At 44.1% G+C, this 16745-nt stretch overlaps 2 protein-coding genes across 5 annotated transcripts; one reads left to right on the forward strand and one right to left on the reverse strand.

Moving 5' to 3' along the window:
- Window positions 1-72: 72 nt before the first annotated feature.
- PTCD1 (pentatricopeptide repeat domain 1) lies at window positions 73-10202 on the reverse strand. 2 transcript variants are annotated; one of them, XM_075010212.1, is made up of 9 exons: window positions 10151-10202; window positions 8382-8936; window positions 6214-6354; window positions 5625-5843; window positions 4629-4730; window positions 3439-4212; window positions 3037-3153; window positions 2328-2510; window positions 73-1451 (listed from the first exon to the last, which is right to left on the reverse strand). In XM_075010212.1, exons 2-9 carry the CDS (start codon window positions 8883-8885, stop codon window positions 1272-1274), a joined length of 2220 nt encoding a protein of 739 aa, XP_074866313.1. In that variant the 5' UTR covers window positions 8886-8936; window positions 10151-10202; the 3' UTR covers window positions 73-1271. The 2 variants fall into 2 exon arrangements, with proteins under 2 accessions (XP_074866313.1, XP_074866312.1); XM_075010211.1 differs by lacking the exon at window positions 10151-10202 and adding an exon at window positions 9961-10124.
- A 110-nt stretch (window positions 10203-10312) lies between these two features.
- CPSF4 (cleavage and polyadenylation specific factor 4) lies at window positions 10313-16745 on the forward strand. 3 transcript variants are annotated; one of them, XM_075010213.1, is made up of 8 exons: window positions 10313-10501; window positions 11466-11516; window positions 12082-12234; window positions 13045-13140; window positions 13303-13396; window positions 14258-14330; window positions 15195-15365; window positions 16132-16745. In XM_075010213.1, exons 1-8 carry the CDS (start codon window positions 10399-10401, stop codon window positions 16198-16200), a joined length of 810 nt encoding a protein of 269 aa, XP_074866314.1. In that variant the 5' UTR covers window positions 10313-10398; the 3' UTR covers window positions 16201-16745. The 3 variants fall into 3 exon arrangements, with proteins under 3 accessions (XP_074866314.1, XP_074866315.1, XP_074866316.1); XM_075010214.1 differs by having other exon boundaries at window positions 15270-15365; XM_075010215.1 differs by having other exon boundaries at window positions 15273-15365.

Raw genomic sequence — 16745 nt, forward strand, 5'->3', positions numbered from 1 at the left:
TCTTGGCAGCTGAGCTACAACTGTCAGTATCAGAGGCACCTTTGAATGGGATAATCCTTAAATGACAACTCTACGCTATACCCAATTGTACAACTATCCTTTTGTTTCTAGTAGTATTGTGGTAATTACAAACTGATTCCCTAAAGCAACAGTGATGCAGGTATCCAGAAACTTGTTTTGAAGTTTGTACAAGTTTTCTGTTACTTTAAATTCCAGTACTAGTGAGACTAACTGGTCTGGTTCTGTTTTTGTGCTTATTGGAAAGTCAAGCTTCCTCATTCTCTCTGGGCTACAGCTTTCGGTTAGGAGTAATTTCCTGGAGATTTTGAATTTTTGTCAAATCCCAGACTACCCACTTTCAAGCCATACAAGTTTCTCTAGGGGGTGTGGAAGCCAGATTTCAATAAACAGCTTAACTAAAATTGCAGTGTAAGTTGATAGCATGGAGGTACAAACTGAGTACTTAATTGCATGGATAATCCCACCTTTTGGCAAACAATGAGAAAGTAACATAGAATCATCTTTGTGTGATTGTCTCCTATTTGAGCCAAGAACTGGCCTCAGGTTTGTCATTCATGTTGCATATACTTAGCAGCTGTATTCTACAAGTGACAGTTGGTACTGAGCATTTTAAGATCTCCAACTACTGGATTTCATCGCCTTCCGCACATGTGATCACATTGTATTCCCTGCTAAAAACAGAAGGAAGTGATTCTATGGCAAACTAAGAGGGAAGTATTTGTAATCTAATAAGTAGCTTGGCTCCTTGGTGCAGGAAAGATAATCCTCTTATTTTTTTACTTCATTTCCTTTGTTGCTCATATTTTAGGGGTGATATTAATTCCCTAGGAAAGTGCTATTTCCTCTCCAAGAGAGCAGCCGACACTAGCTGCTGTTTCAGGGCTACAGACCCTTTTCTTTAGTAATGCCTGGACCCACACAAGTGAAAATAAAAAAGAATGCTAAATGATCTACCTCTGCAGATGAATCGTTGTTTATTTGAGACGTCTGAATCGCCAGAGTTGTTACATTAACAGAAACTTGCCACTTACTATATCAAAGCATCTGTTAAAATGTTAGAAGCTACCGTATGCTGATGACTTGACTCTTCACTTGAGATAGTACTTTAATTAAATAGTCAGAAAATATAAATAGTGATGCCAGCTAAAAGGCACCTGAAGAAAACAACCCTCCAACTTTCCTGTAGGTAGTTCTACCCTCTGAAGGAGTGCACATTTCACCCATGGAAAATACTGATTAGTTCTCAATAATTACTGTTCCATGGTGCCTTGGGGCTGCATGTCCTGTGTACTGTCCTTGGCTGCTGAATTCTTAGTTCTGTATTTTGCCCATGGGTGTGGAGTCTCTTCTACTGCCATTACTTTTAGCCAGCGGAAATAGTAGCCTCTGAACCCATCAATCTTCTCCAGGTATGTGTTCTTTGACTTATACTGCAAGTGAAAACACAATAGTAACTGTTATACTATGAAAGAGTAACTAAGTTGCTCTAGTTCTGCAACTTGGAAAGATTTGATTGAAGCAAACATTTCAAAGATAACAACAAGAAGTCTTGTGGCACCTTACAGACTAACATATTTTGGAGCATAAGCTTTCATGGACAAAGACCTGCTTCATCACATGTGCATGAGTGCGGGGATGGTTTCAGAGGGGTATTTAAAGAATGGGGTCCCCTCTGAAACCTCTCCCCCACTCATGCATCTGATGAAGCGGGTCTTTGCTCACGAAAGCTTATGCTCCAAAATATGTTAGTCTATAAGGTGCCACAAGACTTCTTGGTGTTCTTGGAGCTACAGACTAACACAGCTACCTCTCTGATACTATTTCAAAGATAGTTATACAAGGTAATAGTTAAAAACAAAGGCATTTTGAATCCAAGGTCAGATTTGGATTGCAGGGGAATATAGGATTAATTAACACTTAACGAGATACATAACTTGCATTGCTCTGGGTGGAGATGGGTGTTTTTTCTTAAGAGGCAGTGAATAAGTGTCCTCAGGACACCACCCAGGAAGGGTAAGAACACTCCTACTGAGCCAATACAGAAAGTACTTGGCAGCTGCATTTGTTCTCTTACATATCAGCTGATGCTAAAGGAGATGACAGATGAGGAAGACCAATTTAGTGGGGCAGGGAGTAGTAGAGATCTTAATGACTTATTTTCAATTACACCAGTACTGCTAGGCATTATAAACACAGACAGTTCCTACCCAAAGCAATTTAATCTCACCTGTGCTTTTTCCACATTACAACACTAACTTCAGCCTTAATCAGTTACAGTGGCCCTAATAAATGACCAGGGTACTTACCCTGTCAAATTGAGGTGGATACTGAGCTGCAAACTCCAGCTGGCGTATGATAACTTCATTTGGAGGGACTTGGTTCTTTCTCATGTCTCGTAAGATTTCTGTGAGGTAAGTATAGTCCAACTGCTTCACAGCTGCATTGATAAGGGTACTATAGATGTGGGTGTTAGGAGTAATTCCAGATGTCTGAAAACATCATATCAGTGTCAGAATTGCTAGTACCTGCTATCTACAACAGAGATCATCTCTGCAAACCTTCCTTGCTGAGAAATAGGAGCACATCCATATTGAGGATCTTTGACTAACCTACTGGACCTCAGTGCTGGCAGGTCACACCACCACTTGGACACAGAGGGAAGAGCTGGAGCATTTTTTGGCTTACCAGCATGCACTTTGGGAGATGTCACAACTCCATTGTAGATAAGGGGGAAGGGCGAATTGCTTAGTGAGTATAGCTACCTTGCCTGTTACATTTTTTGGTTACCTGCATAATACTAGGAAAGTTTACAATCCAGTCCTCCTCCTCATGATCCATGCATGAATCTAGGATAATGTATCAGAAGCTCTGACTAGAGGGAGTTAAGATATATTAGCCTCAATGAAAGCTTATGTAGAAAAAGGCATAGTTAAATTACTAGGAACCCCACAGTTACTCCTGACCCAATAACAAGGTAATAAAACATTCCAGTAGCTGGAACTCTAGTTTTCGTACCTTCATATCCAAAAGCAACTGCAGGCCATCTTTCTCTTTGCGGCAGGCAATTGCCAAGTTACAAAAGGTCTGCATGTTGGGTGATATTCCCCTCTTTACTAGAGCTGTCAGCATGCCCTGCAATACACAAATACTTGAATAGTCATGGGCCACGACTGATAGAACTTATGAAAACTACCTAGCTCTCTTTAGAGAGAAGGCTACGATCTGAGAATGCAGTTGAAGCCTCAGGCCTCTAATAAATACTTTAAAGGTCACTAACGGGGATGAGGGAATATAGGATTCTCTACCTTCTGCTGTGATTGGAGAGCTGGTTGCTTCATCAGAGGTTAAAAGACAACTAACACAACATTTGTATAAAGGCTTTTAGTATAGTTATCATTTAGGGGCTTTTATTCTTACCTTTGCACCTTCTAAGTCTCCCAGTTTACTCTTCTTTCTCAACAAAGTATTAAAAAAAGTCACATCTGCTTTCACTTTATGTTCATCCAGGACTGTCAACAGAGAGGATTCTGACTGGCTCAGAGGTTCAACCAGCTCAGCCAACAGTGTAAAAGTCTTAATGTCGGGTGCCACATTGTCCTCTTTCATTTTATTCAAAAAGCCTTCCATGTTCCCCATCAAAGCCAGCCTATCGGAGGGGGTTGAAACTGTCCCCAAGGAAACCAAGTTTCTATTGGAGATTTTCAAGTCCAACAAATTGGGCAGGTTACAAGCAGGCTCAAAAAACTGACCTTGGTTTGCTTGCAGTAAGTCTGAAACAGCCTGGTTGCTACTGAAGGCTCCAGTCCTACTACATTCTACTGTCTTGTTAGCCAGACCAACCAGTCCAGTTCCTGGCTCAGCCTGAACATCACACACATCTTTGTCTTCATGGTTGATTACGCGTTCCTCAGCTTTTCTGGAATTTTCGTGAAATATTTGTTTTTCTAGGGTTTCCACATCCAACTGGGGAGTGATTCCACTGTTTGCTCTCTTCTTTTTCTGATCTTTTACCCTTTGACCCTGCCTAATAGATATGGCCTTTACGTGAGTTTGGTTTTCCTCTGCACTTTTTAGCAACAAGTCAGAAGCTACAACTGGGTTACCTATTCCACAATCCCTTGCAGCATGGAGCATCAGATTGTAAAGATAACCATCGGGTTTTATTCCCAATTTAGCCATTTGTTGCCAAACCTAGTTTGAAAGGGGGGTGGGGGGGAGAGAAAAGGAAGTTTGTATGTGAAATATGCACAGCATAAAAATATGGGGTTTTTTTTGGCAGCAGTAATTATCATATTTCGACCCAATTATTGTAACATTGGGTACTGACCATGGTTTTTAGCTGGATAAATGAGAATGAATACTCATCCTCTACGGAAAAGACCTCCACATCAGAGACTGGACACCCATCCAAATCATTATTAGTACAATCCTGTAGTGCACATGGCACTTTATGGGCATCAAATAAGGAAGTAACTAAAGAGCATGCAGTTTAAGCACTTTCCACTCATCAGCGTAAAAGGCCTCCCTACAGGTTCAAATTCCAAGTTCCAGCTACAATAGTTAAATGAAGGAACACTTTAATGGCCAAATAAAGTATAGTGCCAGACCTGCAGGGCATATCTGAGGCCACTCTCCTTGTCCTTTACGCAGCCCATGAGAAGGAAGCTGAATGTCTCCTGGGTGACAGCAAGGCCTTTATGCACAATTTCCTAGAGACAGGGAAGGAAGCATGAATCTTAGTTACCAAAGCAGCTTATTCCACATCTGATTGCTGAATTGAAATTACAGCATCTTTTGCTGCTCAATGAAATCACTTGTTTGAAACACATCTGCAGCAAACTGCATAGGATGTCTAAGAACTCTAAGTTCTTTAAGCAGAATGATGACTGCAGAAAAGAGAAGTGCAGTATCAGACAGCTATTCCAATCCTAGCTTGTCCAAGCTGAAGGTGCTACAGAATAGCGTAGAGAATTTGGGTGAGATATGGAAAAACTTCTCAGTTGCTGCTCTGTGAGTCATTTCATTACATACACGTTTAAAAAAAAAAAACAGACTGTAACTGACCTTTACGTAACACTAAGGCTGTATCTAGATTTGCTAAGAACCATCAGCAAAAGATATGCAAACTGTGCTACGCATTTGCCTATCTCCTGCCGACGGCTGTCAGAAGAGGCTTTCCCGGCATTTGGCCCATTCACATAGGACCAAATATTGGGACAACCCGCTCTGCCAAGACATTCCTTCTTCCTCATGGAAAGAGGAAACTCGGGATGTCTGCAGACTGCTCCTACAGGGGCAGACTCTAGTCTCCCAACAGAAGCCTGTAATGCTTTGATTATGAATGACTTAAGAGCAGAAATTCAAAACTACTAAGTTTAAGCCTGCAAAATCCTGTTTTTGTCTGTTACTGAACCACCCAGTTTGTTTGCTCAACTCTTGAAGCAAACACAAGGGTGTCCCTTGAGAAAATAAATCAGTCTATCCTCCCATGTTTAAAGGCTAATATAACAACATGTAAGTACAACTTTACTGCAAGGAAAGCCACATGCTCATGTGCTTTGATTAGACACATATGTACAATACAAGAAAAGATTCCTCATTACCTTCAGTACATCAAAGCATGTCCTAAGATCTGAACAGACGGCACATGCTTTCAGCAGAGCATGATATGTTATTAGATTCAAGTCCTGATTTTTGCTCTTTAGTTCTTGCCGTAGTTTGAGTGCATTCTGCAAGCCTGAATCTTTCCATGGCGACTCAGCACAGGCATTGAATAGGGCTGTGTATGTGGCATCTGTGGGGATTAAACCCCGCTTTTTCATCTACTCTCAGGGGAAAAAAGAGAAAGAAGTAATTATACGAAATAAAGAGCTCAGAATTAAGATAAAAATAGTTCCACCTTGCACAAATACCACATTAACAGGCTCACTAGGAAAACCTAAGAAAGCCAGGCACAACACATAAGACTCAAGGGTACAGGAAATTCTTGAGCTCCAGTCTGCTGAGTTCCCAAGGAAAGAGGAATCACCTATACAAAGGCATTTTGGAAGCAGGAGCTTCAGAATGAGCTCTCTCTGTGGGACAGAATGCAGATGGGCATATTTTAATTCACAAAAGACCGCCTCTCCCCCACCCCCATACTTCTTGTCAGTGACTCTGGCCCCTTCCTTAAGGAGAAGCTATAATATTTACATCATTGTAAAGTCTGAATGCCTTCTTCACATAGCCGACCCTACCACAGCCACCAATCAGAACAGTGTAGTTGCGCTCCTCTGGCTGCAGACGTTCCTCCTTCAGCATCTGCACCTCAAACAGCTCCAGAGCCTCTGCCAGCTACAGACAGGAGAGAGAAGTGTGAAGAGCTAAGAGAACCAGTTCCTTAACTAATATTTATGAAAACAGATACATATGCACATATGGAGACACACTATGATGGGACAAAGGGTACATGTTAATATTTTACCTTGGGATGGAAACCACTACCCCTTCCATTCCTTATGATGCCACAGAAAGGTAATCATAATTCCTCTGCCCAGAGGGTTTAGTAACAGGCTCTTTCTATCCTACCACCTCCACCCAAAAAAATAAAAGACATACAATCTACAAATAGCTATACAGTTATTCCTAGCAAAAACAACAGAAATAAATGAGTTTTTTTCACGTGACATGGATTGACATTTGTTCATCTCATTTCTCACCTTCAAGAAAGGACTTAATGCCATGTGAACACATTGACTTTTTTTTTGCACAGCAAGGATGGGACAGAGAGGGGCAGGGTCTGGGATTGGAGAACTACAAAAGCTGATGCAGAGAGTCGTTAACAGGAAATTACTACATCAGCTCAGAGTGTATTTCTTATCAAAAGGCAAATTTATGCTGTACCAGAGATGATGGAAACAATAACCACACAGAAAGGGCATGCCCCAGAACTACACTGTTACATTTTTATTAGTATACTTTGAATTCTAGTAGTGTATTTCTTTAGATGGTATCACAAATAGCCTTTTTAGAGAAACAAGTTGGGTGAGGTAATATCTTTTGTTGGACCAACTTCTGCTAGTGAAAAGACAAGCTTTTAAGCTTATACAGAGCTCTTCTTCAGTTTTTAAATGTCACTATTACAGCACCTATATACATTTGTGATGGTACCTGGATTAACTTCTTCCTCTCCCTACTCACTGTCCAGGACAACTACTATGTCTCCTTGACCCAGATGTCAAAATCACTACTTCAGATCTGGAGCAACAAATCCAACAAACAAGAATTTCTAAACATGTCATCTGAACAAAAAGAGAATACAGCAGGACTGTGTGTTTGACCTTCACTGGTGGCTTGGTTCAAGAAGTGAAGGAAATGAAAAAACTGTATTCCCTGTGATCTTCAGATGCTTCAAGATCCAATAAGACACTAGGGCTGTGGCCACACTTGGCCAAAACTTCAAAATGGCCATTTTGAAGATTTCTAATGAGGCGCTGAATTGAATATTCAGCGCCTCATTAGCATTAGGACACTTCCAGCCGCGGCACTTCGAAAGCGCCGCTTTCAAAAGTGCACGGCACGGCGTGGCTACACGGGGGTCCTTTTCGAAAGGACCCCGCTCCTCTCCTCCTTTCAGCAGAGGGGAATAAGGGGATTTCGAAAGGAGCAGGGTCCTTTCAAAAGGGACCCCTGCATAGCCACGCCGCACCACGCGCTTTCAAAAGCGGTGCTTTCAAAGTGCCGTGGCCAGAAGCGTCCTAAAGCTAATCTTCGAAATGGCCATTTTGAAGTTTTGGCCAAGAGTGGCCACAGCCTAGCAGTCATTTTTGTATTCTTAAGTAAATGTTCTAATACAGAGAAGAATTCTTTGTTCAGAACTTTTATGAAGGTTTTACCAGCTACGAAATGGGAGCCATGAATACTCTAATAAATTGAAAAGTGGTCTACTGTTACAACATTTATCCTCTGCTAAAAGGTAGCTTTGTGACTTCTTCCCACCAAACTGCTAAGCAAATCAGTACCCCTCCTTGAGTATCACTACATATAAGAGGAATTAGTAACCTTTTTTCTACATCTTCTATATCATTGTATAGCCTCTTTTTCTTGGTATCAGCTGAACTTGGAACATAAGCCCACTAACCAACACTTAGCATTCATATAGCACATTGCACTCCTTAATGAATTAATCCTCTCAAAACCCCTGTGATTTAGGTAGGTTGATATTATTCCTGGGGACACTGAGGCATATACCTGTCTTGGGCTTTAATTCTACTTCTGAATTTTTGCCTCCGAGTCCCACAACCAATCTAATAGATCATATTACCCCTCACCCATCAAAGGCTGTTAACTGCTCTTGTGATGAGAAGAACTAAGAAACCAACCTTGTCTTCCTTTATCAGTGCCTTGCACTGCAGGAAGTACCAGTATGGTGTGTTCTTAGGACCACGTCTGGGTTTCCATTTTGTCTCTTTTTCCTCCTCTTCCTCATCCTCTTGAAATCTTAAATTCTGCAACAGTGATGTTGTTTTGTGAAAATATTTTCTAGAAGAAAATTTATTAGATAGCGTTCCAAAGCCTACATCTGCATCACCATCTTCTGATTCTTCTTCATGTTTCCTGATATCTTCAGGACCACTGGCAAGGTCAATCTGTTTCAAGTCTCTGTTGTGTAACTTACAAAGAACCAGTGATGAGCTGAAAGGTCTCAACGTCATGCACTGCCGTCTCTGACCCAGCAATCTCAGCAGGTGTGTATTTTTGGGATACCCTGAGCAGCTCTTTATAGTTGCCCGTAAAATTCGAGTGTGACACACCACAGGATAAGAAGATTTCAGGGAGAACAATCCTAAAGGGAACTTGCAGGACACCAAATACAGAAACCTCATGATATGCCTCTTGTGATACTCTCCTTCACTACAAGGTTAAATGTTCATCTCCTAAAGTCAACAAGGAAAGACATCCAGTTAGAGAAGCCTGAACAGGATCAAACAGAAGAGTCTTCACAGACAATAGAAGACACATCACTAAAAGCAATGCTGAGCAACCTGCAGCCCATTGTAGTCCTACATGTGGCCTGCAAGACACTTTATTTACTGTTGCTCATGCATGGGGTTGCCAGATTCTGCTGGTTTCTGTCCACATACGTTTTTTTTCCCCCCTGCTGGCATTACTAAAGTGATACCCAAGTAAAGCCAGGGCATATGAAGCAAGATGCATACTGATAGCACACAACATTAACTGAGAGCCGTGTGCGTCCACTGAATCCAACCAAAACACAGCTACAGTTCAATGGGCACACACTCCAAATTCTAGGTACACAAGTGCAGATAGCAAAACTACCCCGTTCCAGGGGTCCGTCTTGTTTGACAAGTTTGCGGCCAACTGAGAAGAAGGGCCACTCATGCAACCCACTCACCAGACCCAGGACTGGTCAGGCCACAGCTGGAATATTCATTCCAATTCTGGCCCCCCCCACCAAAGAAACGAAGTGGCCTCACTGGAAACAGTCCATGAGAGGGCAATAAAATTAGGGGGCTGGAGCACATGACCTATGACGAGAGACTGAGGGATTTGGGCTTCGTTACCCGCAGAAGAGAAGAGTGGGGGGTAATTTGATAGCACCCTCCAACTTCCTGAAGGGAGGTCCCAATGAGTCTCTTCTCAATAACGACAGAACAAGGAACCCTGGTCTAAAGTTGCAATGGGGGGGAGAGGGGTCTAGGCTGGATGTTGGGAAACTCTATTGATTTCCCGAGGAGGGCGGTGAAGCCCTGGGATGATTCATCTCGGGAGGGTGGTGGAATCTCGATCCCTGGAGGTTTGTAAGTCCCGGCCTGGTCACCCCCGGAGGTCTCTCCCAGCCCGACGTTCGTGGGCCCAAGTCGACAAGGGACAAGCCCGGGGCCCAAGGCAACTGCCTTGCTCGCCCTGCGCTCAGGCCGGGCCTGGCCGGTCACTCACGGGCTCAGGGAAGAGGCTGAGGCTTCCCGGCTGCAGGTGGAGAAAGTCCAGGCCCCGCACTTGGTGCCAGAGCTAGTCCCAGCGACGGCCCTGAGCATGGGAACGGGGGGCGGGGGGTGCTCCCTCGCGCGCGCAGCAAAGTGGGGGACGCCCCAGCAGCGCGGGCCGCGGCCCAACCCCCTCCACTCACCCGCAAACCTCGCCTCAGCTCGCGCTCGGGGGCGGGGTCACGACAGGCTCCGCTTCCCATTGGTGGCCGCGGCCCCGCGCGGTGCATGCTGGGAGCCGAGGGGGGTCAGAGGTGGAGGCGGGTGAGAGTGGAACTCCCAGCATCCCCCGGGAGGGCGGTCCGGAGGCGCTGAGCCGGTGCCCCGCCGCCCTCCTCTTCCCCCCAGCCCCGTGTGCCGCCCGGCTCAGGCCCCCCTCCCCGCCGCCGCCATGCAGGAGCTCATCGCCAGCGTGGATCACATCACGTTCGACCTGGAGGTCGCGGTGGAGCAGCAGCTGGGCGCGCAGCCCCTGCCCTTCCCCGGCATGGACAGTGCGTGAGGGGCCGGGGGCCCGCCCCACATCGCCACCCGCGGGGGGCCCCCTCTCCGGCCCCGTGGGGAACCCCGCCTCCTGGGCAGGTCTCTCCCACCTCCCCTGGGGGGGATCCCACTCCTGGGCAGCCCCAGCTCACCGGCCCCTGGGGGACCTCCTGCTGGGCAGATCTCCCCCACCCCCCTCGGGAAGACCCTCCTCTCTTGGGGAGACCCCCTTCATTGTCTCTGTGGGTAACCCCCCCCCCACGGGGTGTCCCTGCTCACCAGCCACGGGGGGACCTCCTTCTCCTGCGCAGACCTCCCCCATTATCCTTGGTAGGGACCCCCCTCTCCTAGGGAGGTCTCCATTTCCTGGGAATACTCTCCTCTCACCGTCTCCGTGGGAGGAATCTGCCTCTCCTGGGCAGACCTCCCCCTCACCGCCTCACAGAGGGAACACCCCCCCAGCAGACTTTCTGGGCAGATCTCACCCCCACTGTAGGAGAGAAATATCGCCTGGGGAAAACTCCCTCCTTCATTTCCTCACCCCACCTTTGTGTGTGAGAACTTCCTAGGGGGAAAGCTCTTTTCAAGGCAATGAGAAAATGCTTTCTTCAGCCCTTTAACACCCCCCTCCCACAAACAATGGATGGAAGTGCGTCAGGGTCCGTATGCATCAGCAAGGGTCAGTGTGTTGCTGACCACTCTTTCTTGATTTTGTTGAGAAACACTATATGAAGTTTCAATCGTCAGGTCTATCAATACAGGATCTGTCCCACATGTGAAACTGATTTAAAAGTAACAAAAAATACTCTGAAGAGCCAAATGGCTGATACCATATATTCTAATAAGACTTTGCTAGTGGGATTCAAAATACTGTTTTTGATGCCCAGAATTAGCTCATCTTTAGGTGGAAGGGAACACTTTTAATATGGCTGCAGTGTTTCAGAAACCTTAATTGTGATTTTTTTTTCTCCGCAGAATCGGGTGCTGCCGTCTGTGAATTTTTTTTAAGAGCTGCCTGTGGAAAAGGCAAGTGACCTCCCTAATATCTTATTCTGCAGAAAGAAAAATAGAAATAAAAATGGGGATGTTGGCAATCAATTAATTATATTATCCTAATTTATGGTACCCTATTTATATTGCCATGGTCGGGGGAGAGAGACAGTGTGATGGAGCTCAACAGGGACCATGTTCCACACACTAGGGCGCAAAGATGCAAAGGTAGGAGCTCCATAAAATAAATGGTGTGTGAACTGTAATATCCAGCAAGATGAGGCTTCATCTGATTACGTACAAACCCTTTTCAGAGTTTTGGGCAATGGTAGTGGTAGGCACTGGGAAGTAGATTGCCATGTAGGAGAATCTGGCTGTTGAAATCATAGCTATCTGTGTGGATAAACAAAGGACCTCTCCTTCTAGGGCTGTCAGTTCAGGACCTTTCACCAGTTTTAAATGGTAAATTTATATGAAAATGTAAAGGTTTCTGAAGCTCCTCCTCTAGGATTCAAACAAAGGACCACCACTGCCCTGCAGAAAGCATCTTGCACTCAGAGTTCCAACTGTTCATTCCTGCTTCTCCCCTGTCCACCCACAGGAGGCATGTGTCCTTTTCGACACATCAGTGGAGAAAAGACGGTTGTTTGCAAACACTGGCTCCGAGGGCTGTGCAAGAAAGGAGACCAGTGCGAGTTCCTGCATGAGTATGACATGACAAAGATGCCTGAGTGTTATTTCTACTCCAAATTTGGTAAGGTCCATTGTGCCTCTTCATCGACTTCCCTTCCTAGTATAGAAGTATGACCAGGAAGGAAGACCCTAGTATACCCCTGTCACCCCTGCTTCAGTTGCCATCTAAAACCTTCTGTGTCGGCTACTGATATTTATTAGATTGTAATTTATGAGCTCTGATCAGATCTGTTGTGTCCTAAATTATATTTTACCCGCTTCACTCTTCACACATTTAAAATGTTTTGTCTCTCAGAGCTTGTACCTATCTTGAACTGTTCACCCCATGACTTCAATAGATTTTTTTTTTTTTTTACCTATTATGCTGACTTGGATCAGAGTTGATTTGGATGAATAGGTGGTATTAAATTTTCAGCAGATGATGAGTGATATGGGGCTCAAAGGTTCAAAAATGTAATACAGTAGCCTTCCAGTTCTGGGGAGGTGGGCTAAATTAAATTAACATACTGAGGCAGCTTTTTGCTCAAAAATTACAGTCCCATTAGGTTTCCTTGGATCAAGGTTTGCATATACTTTGCAGTTTCACCGCACTTTTGCTACATTCAGTGTTTGATTTTGTTGCAAGGGCTTACCTTTCCAGTACACTTCGTTTTGAAATGTGCATCTATGTAACCCAGTCTGGCAGAACCTTGCTCACATGCAGTGAATATTTGTTGTTCTTTGTAAAGAGAAGGCAAATAGGTTTTGCTCTTGGACTTAAAAACATTTGCGACAGCTTTGCTGGGACTAGAGGACATAGGTATTGTTTTGGGAGGGGATTCTAACTCATGCATGCTCTGTTTCCTGAAGAGTGTGTTTGGCTTTGGTACAGGGGAGTGCAGTAACAAAGAATGTCCATTCTTGCACATTGACCCGGAGTCTAAGATCAAAGATTGCCCCTGGTATGACAGAGGCTTCTGTAAACACGGTACGTATGGCACATAGCTGCTGCTTGTGTGTCTATAACAGTGAGTCAAAGCTCTTACGATTGTATGATGATCTCTTAATGTAATTCATCTCCCCTATTTGCAAGTGGTGAGTATTGAGGTATGCATGTAACATATGTAATCTGTGAAGTTTTATGTTGTAGGTCCCCTCTGCAGACATAGACACACTCGAAGAGTCATTTGTGTGAATTACCTGGTGGGATTCTGTCCGGAAGGGCCTGCTTGTAAATTCATGCAGTGAGTATGTTCTATCATCTGTTCTGTCATCTTTACTTTCCTCCCTGATCAGTTACATATCAGGTCTGTCTTACCTATATTGCTCCCATCATAATAGAACATTTGTAGCACTGATGTAATAATTGTACTCTACTGCACAGCTGAAGTTTTGTTCATATTTGAGTTTGCCCCTTAAAAGTGAAGTCAGTTTGCAGTTAGAATGACCAAAAGGGATTGGACAAATCACACTAGTGTTCCTAAGAAGCTGTTGAAAATGTCAGTGCTCACATGGTCAATATAACTTGTACGAAGCAGTTTGTTTAATGACCGTTGACGTGGTCCTTTGTAATTCTAGACATATTGTTCCAACTCTTAAGCTTTAAGCTACACAGCTGTTTGGTTTCATAGTTTGTTTGTTTTTTTAAATCCTTGAGTAGGAGTCAATTCATTTGGTGGCCAAAATTGGCACCGATATTTATTATATTGCACTGCATTTTCTGAATATTAGAATAAGGAGGCACATGGCTATTTAGATTTTCACAGACAAGACTCCAGGATATCAGTCAAAGGTTGTGGACAGTGGCAGATTTGGTAAGTATCTATCCCAGAATGCTTCACAGCTGCATATAGAAATACTCTTTAGCATCTCAGTATCTTCCCAACCACTTTAGTTTATAACGGCTAAGCAGCAGAACACTGCAAAGAAGCTCCACTTTTTGTGAAGCACAGTTTAAATAACTAAAGGTTTACTTTCTTCCCTGGACAGTTATTGGTCTCTTAAGGAGCTAGTTAAGTGTTGTGCTGGTGGTATAGCCCAATTTCTGGTTTGAGTATCAATTCTCTGTTTCTCTTTCTCTTTGTGTGTGTGTGTGTGTAATCCAGTCCTCGATTTGAACTGCCTATGGGAACCACAGAGCAACCACCGCTGCCTCAGCCAACACAACCCCAGCAAAAGGTACACAGCTTCTGTGCCTCTCCCACAGACAACGCATTCGAAGCACAGCTTGATTAGATTTCAAAGAAACTTGACTTTGTTTTTGAAGGGGGCCCATGAGGTAGTGATTAGAACAGGAACAAGCCATCAGGACTCTTATTCTGCTCATTGTGTAGCCGTGGATAAACATCTGTAAAATGGGGATAATCCTTTCCCATTTCTAAAGGTTTGTAAAGAACTTTGAAATCAGTGGAGGAAATCCACTGTAAAAATGCTAAGTATTATTGTTCCCCTCTCTCCTCTAACTCCTGGCATCTGAACACAATTGCTGCCTCCTTCATTTGGGGTTGTATTTTTTTTCCTCATAATTAAGCTCAGGATTTCCCTCACCTCCCAAAAGTCACCATGCTGCTTCTTCAACCTTCCTTCAGCTGAGAGCGCAACTGCACGGCCTGTAGGGACAGTTGTATTACAGGGGCCGTCTGGGAGGTGGGCACTGCATTAACATTAAGCAGTGCTTCTGAGCTCTGCTACACTAACACAAGCCCCAAGATCACTCATATATTGCAGGGTAAGCCCTTGGTGACAGAACAGTACTGTATGACATAAGATACATCTGGGTTTTTTTATTCCAAGCAATCATCTGCCAGATTAAAAGAAAATCTGCTTGACACCCATCATGGAGCTATAATGGAGAGACCTGGCAGCCTAGCCGAGGTCTGTAGACCTGTTTGTTGAGAAAAGGCTTGGCTGCTAGAGTCCAAGCCTTGTATGCCCTAGTGTTCCCAAACTTTAATCTCGGTGTTTGGGCTGGCAGATAAAGTTACCTCTGAATTTATTTAGAAGGTTATCATTCAATATGTGGGGTGTTCTCTTCCCTCCCAGCAAAATAACAATCCGCCATTACAAAGGTCATCATCCTTGATCCAGTTAACGAGTCAGAACTCTTCTCCCAACCAGCAGAGGACCCCACAAGTGATCGGCGTTATGCAGTCTCAAAGCAACAATGTAGGGAACAGAGGTCCCCGTCCCTTGGAGCAGGTCACTTGTTACAAGGTAATTCTGAGGGTGTTTGCATTTGGAAAATGCAAGGCAAAATTCATCTACTCTGACTAGTGCAGCCTTGGTGCTGTCAGTCACCTGTCATATCACTTTTAATTTTGGTGCAGATTGTAGTTGGTTGGTGGGGCAGCAGAGCCTGTGGAGAAGCATTGAGATTGTAAAGAAAAATATTACAATGTGTGCAGTGGTCATTAGATGTGTATTTTGGATAGTGGGTGCAGTGGGGATCAGGGAGTTACTTAGTCTGTGGGTTGGTAGTGACCATCAGATGGCTTTTCAGTGTGGGATATAGACTTGATCTACTTCCTAATGACAGAAAAGCCCACTCACAGGAGTTAAAAAAACAGTCAACCTTAAGTAGGCAGTTTCAAAAACCCCATTAAAATAGTTTCAGGTGCTGCCCCTACTTTTCCTCCTTGCATTGTCTATTTTTAAGGTTTCTCCCCTGTTGCTATGCAAAAAGCCCAGGAGAAAGTGACTACATAATGCAGTCAAATCCCGAAAGGTTGGAGATGGTTTTGCCACACCATTGTGCCTGCCCAGCTGAGGAACCAAGACATCAAACCCATATTTCTTAAATGGTGCAGGCAGCTCCTCAGTGAAATTGCAACATCAATTTCCATGAACATTTTGCAGGAAAAAATCCCCACTTGTTACTGTAGGTAGCAAAGGATCTTTATAGCTAGTGTCTTCAATGATCTGATGTGTTAAAGGCAGTTTTGGGGAAAGCCATTAACTTCTCCCACTTTTTCCCTTCTAGTGTGGTGAAAAAGGACATTATGCCAACAGGTGCACCAAAGGACATCTGGCCTTTCTCAGTGGACAGTGAGATGACAGCCGAGGAGGAGGAGAGTGCAAGGAGGTTCTTTACACTGGGGAAAGGTTTCCACCTAGCACTATTTTTTGAACTATTGATCAGATTTTTTTTAACTTGCCATTAGTGAAGGAACTGTGGCCAGAGGCTGGCTGGCTGATAAACATTTTTGTAACTGTCTGATTTTTTTATGTTGTAACTGTTTAAAGTAGAGCTTGGCCTCTGCCTCCTTCAACCAAGCCTATCTGGGAGGTAGATCTAAAGGCAAATAATGTGCAAGCCTTCATCAATGCAACAGTCGGCATAATGCACATCTCGCTCCAGTGTGTTTTTATAAAGGATGGCCTTTGAGAAGCCTCCAACCTTTCAGCAATCCTTGTTCAAGGATGAAGACAAATGAGAAGAACCAGTACTTGAAAGCTTCAGTGAGGGAGCTTGTCATGCAACTTTTGACAGGAAGCCCCATAATCTCTTATCTAATCTGATGGCTCACATAACATGTCATATGTACCAAGATGTACAGTATTTGTCCACCTGCAATAAAAGTTTGTATGCTTTGG

The sequence above is a fragment of the Carettochelys insculpta genome, chromosome 16 (assembly GCF_033958435.1).
Source record: "Carettochelys insculpta isolate YL-2023 chromosome 16, ASM3395843v1, whole genome shotgun sequence".
NCBI lineage: Eukaryota > Metazoa > Chordata > Testudines > Carettochelyidae > Carettochelys > Carettochelys insculpta.